Source organism: Mesocricetus auratus, unplaced genomic scaffold (assembly GCF_017639785.1).
Source record: "Mesocricetus auratus isolate SY011 unplaced genomic scaffold, BCM_Maur_2.0 Super-Scaffold_100001, whole genome shotgun sequence".
Classification (NCBI taxonomy): domain Eukaryota; kingdom Metazoa; phylum Chordata; class Mammalia; order Rodentia; family Cricetidae; genus Mesocricetus; species Mesocricetus auratus.
In genome coordinates this window covers 17,671,407-17,685,938 of record NW_024429187.1, presented here as the reverse complement: position 1 = coordinate 17,685,938, position 14,532 = coordinate 17,671,407, and the positions used below count along the sequence as shown (strand labels likewise).

The 14,532-nt window shown below is 36.7% G+C and overlaps 1 protein-coding gene across 8 annotated transcripts in view; it reads right to left on the bottom strand.

Annotated features, from left to right (window-relative positions):
* Bicd1 (BICD cargo adaptor 1) overlaps positions 1-14,532 on the bottom strand; it is a 148,404-nt gene that overhangs the window by 27,363 nt on the left and 106,509 nt on the right. For 3 of the 8 annotated variants that reach the window (XM_040743679.1, XM_040743680.1, XM_040743682.1), the window contains exons 6-8: positions 10,072-10,223; positions 8,159-8,476; positions 7,042-7,235 (exon numbers count right to left, since the gene is read on the bottom strand). In XM_040743679.1, coding sequence (XP_040599613.1) covers positions 7,042-7,235; positions 8,159-8,476; positions 10,072-10,223 — 664 coding nt within the window. Of the gene's footprint in view, positions 1-7,041; positions 7,236-8,158; positions 8,477-10,071; positions 10,224-14,532 lie in introns of those variants that run through there. The other 5 variants (XM_040743687.1, XM_040743684.1, XM_040743685.1 and 2 more) reach the window with 3 other exon arrangements.

Sequence of the window (14,532 nt, the reverse complement as noted above, 5' to 3'; positions counted from 1 at the left end):
TCTATAGTATGCCACATCTGAAATATACTGTATTATATACAAGGAGAACGATATGTATAGCTAACAAACAGTAATAAACTGATTATCTTGAGATACTGTACACAATTAATACCCATATTATTCAACACAGTGAGTACCTACTGCGCGACCCAGGGTACATGTGTGATCCTGAGTTTCAGGTACTTCAGGTAGTCTCAGTACCTGTGCAATCCTGAGATTCAAAGACCAAAGAGATAAGGACACACAAGGAGTAAAGAAGGGAAATCAGGCTGTTATGGGCATAAATGACAAAGCTGATGGTTCTCACCAGTGATGATATCAGAAAAAGACGTCATAATGTTTCTTCTTAAGTATATGATGGCAAACTGATACAAATGATACACCTAGCTTATACCCTTTATAAGAAAATAAAGGGATAGAAATCTTAGAATTCAAAATATTCTTAATTTATTGTGTATGTGTGTGGTATTCATATATGTGTGTGTGTGTGGTATCCATATATGTGCGGGGGTACAATGCCCTTCCCCACAGCACTAAGGATGCAGATGTGCATTACGATGCCTGCTTTTTACATGTGCTCTGGGGAAACCCAACTCAGGTCCTCATTCTTGCACTGTTAAGCACTTTGCCCAGCGAATCATTTTCCCAGCCCCAAAGTTTGAAAATATTCTTATGAAGTGAATTGTGGGCTAAATCTGAGGATATTTGATATTCATCTAAATATGGAAAATGCATAAATACCTAGAAAAACAAATTACTGTATTTGTCAGTATTCAGTTAGTTGTCTGCCATTAGAATGAGAAATAGATAGTATTTCTATTTCTGTCAGATAGTAATCTTACTTAATATTTTATATTACAATTCAAGGTCATTCTATACTAAAAGAATTCCTGCAGAAGCAAAATTTCCAAAGAAATACTTAAAGAGACATTTGAAAGTATTATACTCTACTACAATGAAATTTCTCATCATTAGCCCTCAAATTGGAAGACAATATCATATGCACCATTCATGATTCACTACAATTTGAAATCTGAATTGATTTTTAATTGTGTACTATGTAGTAGAAAATGGAAAGTAATTTATGGAGATAAAATCTGAAGCCTTGAGAATTTTAGGGAAGTTTTCTACAACTGTGCTATACCATGAGTGATCTAGTATTTTGAATTAACTTTTGTGTTGGTAGATGCCAAACCATAGACATGTGATGTCTAAGCCATCACCTACAGGAAGAACTGTGCAAGCTAAAGGAAAACACAACCTAAAAGATTACAACTTTGCCGAGGGCATAGTTCAATTATAGAGTATACATTTAACGTGCACTAGTTGACTGGGCCCAGAGTTCTCTCCTCCAGAAAGAAGATGGGGAACAGACCACAAATTTAAATAGAATATTGTTCAAAGAAATGCAGGACAGTGATATGAGAAGAGGAATACACATAAATAGAAAATAATAATACACACAAATAGGAAAGGCTCTATAAAAAATGTGCAGAGAAGAACAAATTCCTGAGACTGTTAGTGGAGGAATAAGAAGTGCATACAGCCTGTTTTTATTGCCTCTGCCCCTTCATCCTTCTTATTCTGCACGTGGAAAGACCTTGGTGAACATTACTTAAATCTATATCCCTCGGCAAAGTTGTAATCTTTTAGGTTGTGTTTTCCTTTAGCTTGCACCCCACATTTGAGAGAGAGGACTTATTTCTAAAACATATCAAGAACTCAAGGAAATAGCAATAAATCAAATAACCTAAGGAATCTCAAACAGCCAAGTCACACTTAAAGAAATGTTCAGTATCCTTAGCCATCAGGGAAATGCAAATCAAAATGACTCTAAGATTCCTTCTTACACCTGACAGAATGGTTAAGATGCACAATGTATCAAAAGCACAAGTGGTGAGGATGTGGAATAAGGGGAACACTCTTCTATTGCTGGTGGGAGTACAAACTTGTGCAGCCACTTTGGAAATCTATAAGGCTGTTTCTCAGAAAATAGGGAATCAACCTACCTCAACACTCAGCTATACCACTCCTGGGCATATACCCAAAGGATACTCTACCATACCACCAGGACCCAACTTTATTAATAGCAGCTTTATTCACAGTAGCCAGAAAACTGGAAACAACCTAGATGTCCATCAACTGAAGAATGTATAAAGAAAGTGCGGTACATTTAAACAACGGAGTATTACTCAGTTGTTAAAAACAATAACATCATGAAATTTGCCAGCAAATATATGGAACTAGAAAAGATCATCCTCAGTGAGGTAACCCAGGCCCAGAAAAATACACATGGTATGTACTTTACTATGGGTGGATGTTAGCTGTAAAGTATAGGATAATCATGCTACAATTCAAAGACCCAAAGAAGCCAAGTAACAAGGAGGGCTCAATGGGCGACACATGGATCCCACTGTGAAGGATAAATAGAATAGACATCACAGGTGGATGGGAGGGGTCTGGATGCAGGGGTGGGCATGGGAACAGGAGGGATCTGTTGAGGGGAGAATGGAGGGAGAGAGTACTGGGAAAGACAATTGGAACCTGGGGAATCTCTGGGATGAGCTAGAAACCTAGGGCAATGGAAACTCCTCAGAATCTATGAGGATGACCCTAGGTAAGACTTCTAGCAATGAAGGATATGGAGTCTCCTGTAACCAGGCAAGACTTCCATCGGAGGGAATGAGACCCCCAGCCCAGTCACATAATCTTTAACCTACAATTTACCCTGCCTACAAGATGTATTATGGTAAAGGTGGCACATAAATTAAGGGAGTGGCCAACCAATGTCTGGTCCACCTTGAGACCATTTCTGACACTGTCTGGGGGGCTAGGACCCAGAGACTGGACAGTCCAGAGACCTAGGATAGAATCAAACATGAATGGCAAAAAAAAGTCAATGAGATGATTTCTAGTGATATTCTGTTATATGAAGATCAGTGCCTAGTCCAATTGTCATCAGAGAGGCTTCACCCTGGAACTGATGGAAACATAAAGAGACCCACAGCCAAATATTAGGCATACTTCAGGGAATCCTATGGAAGAGAGGAGGAAGAATTGTGGAAGCCAGAGGGGCCAAGGACACTACAAGAAAACCCACAGAACCAACTAGCTTGGGCTCATAGGGGATCACAGAGACTGAACTGTCAACCAGAGAGTTTGCATGGGTCTGAACTAGGCCCTCTGCATATGTTGTAGTTGTACATCTTGGTTTCCTTATGGGACTTCTAACAGTGTGGAACAGGGACTGTCTCTGACTGTTACCTGCTTTTGGGTCCTTTCCCCTACTGGATTGCCTTGTTAGGAGAGAAGGTGCCTCATCTAAAAGCACCCTGATATGCCATGACTGGTTGCTATACATGGGAGACCTACCATTTTCTGAATAGAAAAGGGGAAGAGTGAATTGGGGGTGGGGGAAGAGGAGAGGTTAGAAGAGGGACTTGGGGAAGAGGAAGAAGGAAGGGGAAACTGTGATGGGCTGGAAAAATTAATAATAAAAAATAAGGTGGGATTGTATGCTGACAATCTCATAAAATGAACCTACTTAAGTGTGTTTTTATTTATTTATTATAGAAGGCAAAAACATTTCATGTTCTCTATCTTAAATATTTAAGTGAGATCTATCAATCAATCCCTCCACCTAAGGATAAAAAAGATTAATTTCATTTTTATTGACATAATTACATCAAGAATCCACAATGGAAAAATAAATGTCCTTATCTGTTTATTACAATAAAATGTTATATATGTATTTTACAAAATGATTATCAAAAAATTCTAAAATAGGCAACTAACCCTTACAAATAATATATATTGTTATCTGTCAGAAATTTTTAGAGTAGTCAATAACTTATGCTACAACTATGATTAAAAGCTAAATAAATATGTCTCAAACAATATTTCACATTAATAAAATTTATATTGTCAATAAAGTAGATATTTTTAGAAACTATGCTTGGTGTGTACAATTAGTCAATTTCTATAGTAGTTCCATTACTAGAATCCTTTAGAAAATATTTATTTGATAAGAATTTATTAAGGCTTAAACTGGCTGATTTAGGGGATAGGTAGATGGCTAACCTAACCTAGGACTAAGTTTTGATCCCCTGCATCCACATGGCAGCTCACAAATATCTGTAACTCTATTAACAGGGAATCTGACCCTCTCTTCTAGCTCCAAGCCTATATTAGATATGCATGTAGTTAGTACACAGATACATATGCAGGTGAAACACTCATACATATAAATAAGAAATTATTAATAAATAAGCTGGTTGGTGAAATTATCCCTCTAGTTATAACACTTTGCTTTCTTTGCTCTATTATTATTTTCACTACAAATAAATGCCTAGATATACAAAGTTGATCAACATTCTAGGTTTTCATGGAAGCAACTTTTAGATCCGTAGATTCTGAATTCCATAGTATTTATAGTTTTGATCTTGTATATAGTACTCATATCTAATGATTTTTTCTAGTTTTTCAAATTAAAGAATTTAAGACAATGTAATGGTACTCTCACCCAAGTATGCTAATTACCTTAAAGATAAAGATATTATAGAGTATGTAAAGAATTAGAAATATTTAGAATGTGTGAAAAGTTTTGTAGGAAAGATATTATAATAATACAACTATTCTAAAACAGACCAAAAACCATAAAGATAGCTAACTTTTAACCCATCATCTTCTGAGCCCAAGAACAAAAAGATGAGAAGTTGAAAATATGAAGCTATGCCAAGTAGCTTCCTACTTATATACAAAATAATGGATAAGAATGGAAAGAATGGTTTATGTGATGATAGCATATGAAATAAAAATAAAATACAAAGGAATGGAGAGATGGCTCAGCAGTTAGGAGTTCATACTGCTCTTTTAGAGTACCTAAGTTCAGTTCCCAGCACCCTTGTTGAAAGGTTCACAACCATCAGAAACTACAGCTCCAGGGGATCCAATGCCCTCTTCTGACCTCCAAGGGCACCTACACCCATGTGCACACATACATATACACATAATTTTAAAATAATAACAATAAATCTTCAAAGATACAATAATCTTAAAAGTAAAACTAGCAACATGAAAAAGTTTATGATATGATATTAATAGCTTCTATAATGTAATGATAATGATATACATACATATTCATGGACATAAGGACCAAACAGCCATACAATAATGAAAATAGTTACTGATAATATTCATTAACATTTAATCTTATTAATGTTACCTTATATTTAAATACAAAAGAGTTACTTATTAATTATACCAGTTATTTTCTAAGAAGGCTGTACAACTAAATTCTTTCAAAAAGCTAGAAATATTTAATGAGTTTTACCTACATTAGGTACCCTGATAAGTCATCACCTCTTTGGTGGCTCACAGAATACTTCAGGTGCTTTCTTTCTTTTTTTTTTTTTTTAGGTACTTTCTTAAAGGGTATAAAACAGTAGGAAGTTGGTTATGAAAGCAAAAATACCCAGGAGATTAATTACTTATGTGTGTGTATATATACATGAGAATAGGTATGTGCTTGTTCATAGGTGTGTATATATGTACATATGTGTGTATAGATATATATTTGTGCATAGGTATGTATATGTGTTTATGCATGAGTGCACAAATTCTAGCTATTATGCCATTTTAAATTATTAGTATTACTGACTTCCTCAAAAATTCTCAGAACAGTAAACATGTACTGTACATTGTAAGATTACATTTTTTAAAATGTTGTATTACATTTATTTATTTTATTTTTATGTATGATTTGCCTTCTTATATGTATGTGAACTATATGTATGCCTGGTGACCATGAAAGTCAGAAGAGGATGTCTGATCCCATGAATGTGGAGTTACAGATGGTTATAAACCACCAACTATGTGGGTACTGGGAAACGAACCCAGGTTCTCTGCAAGACCAACAAGTGCTCTTGCCCACTAAGCCATGTCTGCAGCATCCTCTAACATATATTTTAATCTCAATCTGTATGCTGATAGTACAAGTCAAATAAAGTTCCCAAAAAGGAATTAAGATCAATTTGAAGTTTAAAATTTTAAAAAAGTAAAATTTGGCAAAGGTAGCACTCTCAGAGGCTAAGTGGAGGAAAGAAGATACAGAAACAAGTACAGAAAGCTGAGTACTATCAGTAGGCAGTGCTAAAAGTGTAGAACCTACTCCATTTAACAGCACAGCTGAGTCATGAATACCGACCTAACTAGAGCTGCCACACACCCAAAAATCTTTCAAAAGGCCAAAAATACAGATGATAATGTGGAATTCCTGTTCTTGTAACTGCTAACAATATTTTAGCTCATTTTAATTTTATATTCCCTGCAATAGAGAGTTAATGGCTGCCCTTGTGCTTACTTTGTTCCATGGACTTATTTTCTACCTTTGAACCATGCAGGGACTTCACAAGCGATAGTCTGTATTTACTGGATGAGGCATAAACCACATTTTTATTTAGACCTTTTCATAGGGGGCAGAAAGGTACAAAACAATGAAGTTAAAGTAAACTGTGGAACACTGGTAATCATCAACCAAGTGTCACTATAAGGACTTGATACGAAAACCTGAATGATCCTAAGGAGTAGAACTGTCAAGGATTTAGAAATTCTGAGTCACTACAAAAGGAAATTACCCTTAAAAGCTTGTTACAAATATGGCTCCTTTTGCTGAAATTACATTGACAATGTTAAGAAAAAAACAAAAACTAATCAAGATGGGACAGCCATGAACTACAGAACTGTAGACAGGATGCACATATGTCCTGTGTTGTACCTGCTGCTCACTTCTCTTTGCCTATCCCATTCCTGCAATCCTCTTCTTTCCCTAGGCTAATAGAAAGAAATTCCTGGAGAATCCTAAGATAATGCCTGGTATCTAGCTGTGGAAAGAGAAAGCAGGAAGCTAACTGTAAATGAGCTTTCACTTCAGTGATGAAAGTCCCATGTTATCACAGTTCAACTTGCAAGGTGGGCTAAGTAAGGAGAGCTGTGTACTTAACTGTCATTTGCATCACATGCACCCAAGGAAAAAGTGTTTACCTGGTGGAGCCACGGTTAACCTTTTTTCCTTGCTGAGCCGATGCCCTTGGATGAGTTCACTCATGGAAGGGGAACCCTTCAGAAGAAATGATTCTGTGGAGGTGGGATCAGGGGGAACTCTTAATAAATTCTGTAGGTAGGAAGCCCCTGAAGTCCTGGGACGGCTCTGATCACAAAGGGAAGGTGAAAATTGTCTTGCAGGAGATCCAAGAAAAATACATATAGGAAACAAAAAAGTTTTACTTTAATTACCTTTCAACACCTCACCAGTGACAACATTATTCATATTGGCATTTAATTATCTTTTAAATATGAAAGCCAAATTTTTTTGTAATTTTTTAGTTTCCATATCAGGATACAACTCTTTGTGAAAACTACTCTGAATACTGGAATAGAAATTTATTATAGTTAGACAGTTTGAACTACAAATAGAAAATATATGTTATTATTTTTGATTCTTAAACAAAAGCTCCTCAAACAAAAAAACTTTAACTATATTAACTTAAAACAGGGCAAGTAACTCAACAACCAGAATTTGGTAAAATGTTACAAAAGTACATCACTACAATCCTTTAAAGTGGTTTCTCAGCAATATTATCATGACTAATAAAAAAGTCACAAAAATGTGCTTTTAAGAAAGGATTATACATATTCTATTCCATCTTATAAAATATAGCAATGACCTTTCAATTAGTCGTCAGTTTTAGTCTTATGGACAAGTTTTTCTCTTAGAGAACCAACTCATATCTTTGCCCCATGATAGAAACAAATGGCATCATTTCCAGAAACATGACATTTAAAATTATAGCCCATGTTCACAGAGCTTCACTTTTAATATTCACCTTTATCTACCCATTTTTAGGTTGGAGGCTAGGGAAAGACATATTTATGTACACAAACAGCAGCAAAAACATTAACAGACACTTGAAAATCAGGTTATGATTAATCAGTATGTGTGGGTGGGGTCGCAGAAAGACCAGCATTAGCAAGGCCCATTAGTAGCTTTCACTTTTTTCTTTTCTTTCCCTTTCTCCATCTTACACAACAAAAGTACATAAATTTTTGCAGTACTAAAACCTGTCACTGTACCACACTATGACAATAGCTGCATGCATACCTTTTCCTCTGAGTGCCACTGCTGACCCGAATGGTGGGTGTCTGTGGGCCCTGACTATGCAGGAGGTAAGTGTCTATGGTAGGCACAGCGGCTGGCGCCTCCCCACTTACTTTAGGGCTGCCGATCTTGCTCTTTCCAAGTTTGCCTTTGCTGCGTCGGGACTGCTCATGGTCAAACTCTAAGTCCTCCAGCCGCTGTGTCAGGGCGAGCTTTTGCTGGATAGCCATTCGCAATAAAGTATTTAGAGTCTTCTTCTCATCTTCTGCAGCTGCTAACTGTCTCTGCATCTCGTCCAACTGTGTGACATATTCATCACATCTGGAACCCAAGCAAAAAAGAGTGAGGAAGCAATCCTGGTGAAGCTAAACTGAAACTTAATTAGAAAGGTATTCCATTGATGTCCACTGTAGTATCAAAACTTTTATTATGCAATACTGTTAGAATGATTATATACCAATATTATATTTATATTATTATATTTAAGAGTACAATTTAAGCTTCATTAGATGCATCTACATATAAGGGAAACAAAGTAATATATAGGGCTTTATTCCCCCATAGATAATGGGAACTAATATAGTAAATTTAATTGCAATTTAGAGCACTAAACTTCCTATCAATAAAATAGGAATAGTAATATGTTGCAGGATATTTGTTTATATTGTGTGAAAACGCAGGGGGGCAGGAGGAGGGATGGGGAGAATTGTGGTTGGACTATAAAATGAAATTAAAATAAATAAATTTTTAAAAGATTACTAACAAACCAGGAACTATGGTTAAAATGCATTAGATCCAGGAGGTAACCTTTAATATCAAGACTATGGAGCTATGTAGATCATGAGAAAAATCGGGGTTTAATGAAAAACAAAAGGAATTCCAGGACCTTGGGTTAATTTTTTGGTAACTTGAAAATATTTTAAAAATATAACCTAAGGCAATTACCATACCTGAAAGAAACAAATGTCTGTGAAATGGACATCAAGAGGGTAATAATAAAATATGAGCCAAATTGAGCATTTGAATATCCCTTTAAATTTTTAAAATTTCTTTCTCAAAGAGGTAATATGTGTTCTCTTAATTCTGAATGTTATCCTGATTTCTTTCATCAAGAAGTTGACCTTGTCTCCCTTTCCATTCTTTGTCCTGCCCCCACAGTTACCAGAAATACACATATTCTAATACTGTTGTCCTTTTATTATTATTATTATTTCTGTCTTTTACACCATGTCTGTCCAAACCAAACTGCAATTCCACCACTATTAGCAGCGGTCAGGCCTCAAGAGCAGCAACCTGAGGGAATTCTGTTCCCTCAGGCACCAACTCTTTCACAGCTAAAACAGGAACTTATCTAAATCTCTGTCCTTCCAAAGAACTCAAGATTCAAAGGTTGAGGTGGAATTTTGCTCCTCAAAGAGGCTGACTAGCAAGTAGCTCCCCTACTCTTGCTGATTTTCTCTAGAAGCTCTTGAACTTATAACCCTTTTCCACCTGGCTCCTCCCTATCACCTTCTGTCAGCTAGTTGCTGACCTAGCCTCCTGACCACACACAGGTGAATTTTATTTAACCAAGCACATATTTGCATCACTAAACAAATGTTCCACAGCATAAACAAAAGTAACACATCTTAAAATAATATTCTACAACAACAACAACAAAAAAAAACATTGAATTTTGTGAGAAATCCAGAAGCCAATTCCTGCCAGAGCCTCTGCAGCCCCGGTCAAAGATTTCTTTGCTGTCTCCATGAAATTCAGTCACATGTAACCTTGAGTTCTATAAACACATGTCTAATCTTAAATATGTCAGTGTGGTATCTCATAATTTTCTTCATGAAAACCAAATGCATTCATTCATGAGTATTGACAGTGTTCTTCTCAAGTGAAATACTCAATTTTAGGTAGAAAAAAGTTACCTTGTTGCAAACATTGCTCTTAGGGATGAGAAGGTTGCAGCATCTTCTTTCAAAGCCTTCAGTTCATTCCTCAGTTTTGTCATTGTTTCAGTCACCATTGCCTTTTCATTTTCATATTTGTTCTTCAGATTAGCTAGAGCCACTTCAGCTGTCTGAAGCATAAAATCACAGTGCTTACCAATTCACACCAGAAAAACCTGCCCCGCACATTTCTTTATGCCAAATCTACTCTTTGCTCTTATAAATGGAAATAGAAATGGATTAGTTTGGATTTTTGCAAAAGCACACACCACACACACACACACACACACACACTCACACTGAACACAGATATTTTTCTTTAATGTCAAATCATGTCATAATTCTATAATGTTAAAGTGTCCTTAAAGCCTGCTATGAGTCAGTCAGTATTAGAAGCCAAGGTGATGATAGTAGTTCAGTAAATATTACATGCTGGTTGTTGAAGGTGTATGATTTTCAGAAGTCTTAAACTTGAAGGATGTTAACAAGAAGTTATTTTAAAAACCCACTGATTCCAAATGAAATAATGTGAGAAATCAAATACTTTGTGTCACTGTGTTCTGTGGTTCTAAAACAGAATAAAAGGTGTAAGCCACTGTAACTTATGACATAAATAAATAAAGAACTCTATGTTCAAGTCAAAGAAGTGACAAAATATCAAGCATTTCCTAAATTTTTAAATAAAACTTCCTCAAAACAATGAATTATCATCAAATTATTTGTGTATCCCTCTGTGTGTGACAGAGAGTGTGTATAAAATATTGAATGAATTAAAACAGTCTGTATTTGGAGTTGGGAGAATCTCTGAAGTTCTTTGAATGAACAGTGTTTTAAATCAACAGCTAGCCTACCACAGGAGGAGATAAAAACCACATCAGCTGAATCAATGGGTGCCTCTGGCAAATGTTTAAAAACTGCCTGTTTGATGCACAGCACAAGACAGGCACACTGAAACCAAGCAGGAAGCACTCTAGCTTTGTAAACTTTAAACTATAGCCTTTCAGTACAAAAATATCTAATACTAATAAAAATTACTAATGGTATTTCCAGAACACTATAATGTCTTTTAAAAATTTTTTTAAATTAGAAACAATCTTATTTTACATATCAATCCCAGTTTCCTCTCCCTCCCACCCTCCCATTCTACCCACTGGCACCCCCATCTGATCCCCCATCCACTCCCCGAGGAGGGTTAGGCCTTCCATGAGGGATTATCAAAATCTGTCAAGTCATTTGGGACAGGGCCTAGGCCCTCCCCTGTGTATCTAGGCCGAGAGAGTATCCCTCCATGGGAAATGGGCTCCCCGAAGTCCGTTTGTGCACTAGGTATGCATCCTGGTTCCACTGCCAGAGGCCCCATAGACTGCTCAGTCCTCCTAGCTGATACCCACATTCAGGGGGCCTGGTTTGGTCCTATGTTGGATCCCCAGCTGTCAGACTGAGGTCCATGAGTTGCCAATTGCTGGGGAAACAGAACCTTCATCCAGCGACTGATGAAAGCAGAGGCAGATACCCACAAACACTGAACTGAACTAGAATCCAGTGTCAGAAAGAGAGAACTGATGGGCAAAAGAGTTAAGAGTGGGCTGGTTTAACCCACAGAAACAGTTGACCTGAACAAGGGGGAGCTCTTGGACCCCAGATTAATGACTGTGTGGAAAGAATGGGACTGACCCAGACCCCCTGAATGTGGGTTTCAGTGAGGAGGCCTAGGTAATCCATGGGGCTTTGGGTAGTATTTATCCCTGGCGTACAAATAGACTTTGAGTGTCCATGCCACAATATGGGAGGCTCTCTCAGCCGAGACTCTTGGGGGAAGGCCTAGGCCCTGCCCTGGATGAAATGACAGTTACTGGAGTTCCACCATGGAGTGCCTCACCCTCCTTGGGGATCAGAGTGGAGATTGAGTGGGGGACTGGGGGACCTGGTGGGGAAGTCGGGGGAGGAGGGAAGGGAGAGGGAGCTGGGATAACATGTGAAACAAGATTGTTTCTAACCTAAATAAAAAAATACTTTAAAAATTTTATTCATCTTTAGACTGAACAAAGTTTTTAAAAATATTAAACATCTAAAAACCATTAGGTTTATTAACATCTTTATTCACCACACTCCCCAAACACTCCAGGATTTACTTTCAAAAAAGAAAAAAGAGAGCAAGAGACAACAAAAATCCTACTAACCCTTATTTTCAACTACAGAGACCTTTGCAAGCATTTCTTAAATATAACATCCTGTCTCTACACTTTTGTCCATCTTTACATATGGTTCTTTTGTTTGAAATCATTTCTTCTTCCCATGGGAGAATAACTTCTTATCCCTTAAGGACAATTTCAATTATATTTGCTCTGGAAAGTTTTTGTTAATTCCTATATGAGATGTTAGTTGTTCCACGGCAATATCCCCATGACTTGAATATAAAATATGCAACATTACACTATGTATCTGTGGGTCCCAAAGTTTGTGAAAGATACAGACCATGTATTTGTTGTTGAATATTCACATCTGACACAAGTAAGTACATAGCTGGTACTTTATAACAACTATTTTATTCTATCAGAAGACATCATGCTTATGGAGGAAAATTCCAAATTATAAAACAAGATTCATAGAGAAAAATAATATTTATATACTCCCCTTTTTCTCTTAAACCACAGAATTTTCACATTAGCCTTAATAATTAACATTCTACAATGTCTATGTCTAACTGATATTATCTATTGATACTTGAAACTATTAATGGCACATAAGTACTATAATAATCTACAGCAATTGTTCAACATTATTTAAATGAGTACCAAATACATATCAAGAAATGTTTTCACATAATTTACCATGCCATTACAAGTCAAGGCTCTAATATAGTACACTGTGAAAATATAAACTCAGCTAGGAATGCTCTGTTCTCTTTTTAATTCTTATGGCTTTGTATATAACAATCTAAAATACTTTATATAGTCTGTCTTGTAAGAACTTAAAGGCATGTATTAAATTCACAATAGATTACTAGTAACTTATTTTTGTGTCCTATTTTGTACCCCACATGAATGCTTATTCACAAGTTAAGCCTTACCTTTTCAATTATGCATCTTAACTTTTAAAAAACTATATTTCTATGTTGCTGATATTTAACCTTCAGAAAGTGATTAGGAAAGCTATCTGAATGTCTAGGCTGAGAATACTCCAAAAAATTATGCCCTTGAAGGAAGTTATATGAGTCAGGCTTAACATATAAGTTACTCATGACTATTCTATGGTATAGGGTTTTTGAAACACAGCAGTTACATCAATAATCTTTTTACTAATTTCAAAGTGAAGTCAGATTTCTCTTAATTTCTTCATGCACCTAAAAACATTTTCTACTTCTGTAAAGTGATGATGCTAAATAAAGTCTTATTTTGAGGGGGAAGACCAAACTATCCAGTTTCTGCTGCCATTGGAGTCTTGGACCCACCTGCATCCACCAGGAGAGGTGAGTGCTGGGCCTTCTCCTGCCCACATCCCACCTCCTTGGAGTCCCCCGACCCAGGCACATAGTCCAGTCCACTGAATCCCCCAGAGACCTGGGGGCAGAACAAGCCATCTAGATCCTGCTGCCATCAGAGCCCTGGACCTGTACCCACCTTCACCCACTGGAAGAAGAGATGAAAAGACAACAGTATAAGAACACACTCAACAACAGTAAGACCACTATGACACCACCAGAGTCTAGGGATTCTACACCAGCAAGATCTGAACATCCCAACACAGATGAAGCAGAAGAAAATGGCCTTAAAAACAACTCTATGAAGATAATAGAGGCCCTGAAAGAGGATGAGAAAATTCCTTAAAGAAATGGAAGAAAAAATGCAAGAAATGGGGGAAAAGACAAACAAAAAAATGCAAGAAATAAACAAGCCCCTTAAAGACAGCAAAGAAAGCAAAGAAAAAATCAAACAGACGAAGGGAACAATTCAAACAGTTCAAGACTTGAAAGTTGAAATAAATACAATAGAGCAAACATTGACGAAATGCTGGAAATAGAAAATCTGGGTAAACGATCAGGAACTACAGATGCAAGCATAACCAACAGAATACAAGAGATGGAGGAAAGAATCTTAGGTATTGAAGATACACTAGAGGAAATAGATTCATCAACCAAAGAAATCTTAAGTCCAACAAATCCCTAATAGTCAGAACCTGGAAGCAACCCAGATGCCCCTCAACCAAAGAATGGATAAAGAAAATGTGGTACTACTCAGTGGGGAAAAAATAAATCTTGAAATTTGCAGGCAAATGGATGGAACTAGAAGAAACCATCATGAGTGAGGCAATCCAGTCACAGAAAGACAAGATTGGTATGTACTCACTTATATATGGATAGTAGACATACAGCATAGGATTGCCCTAAGAGAGACATACAAGGTCTCCTGGAGAAGGAGAAAGGGTCAAGAACTCCTGAGA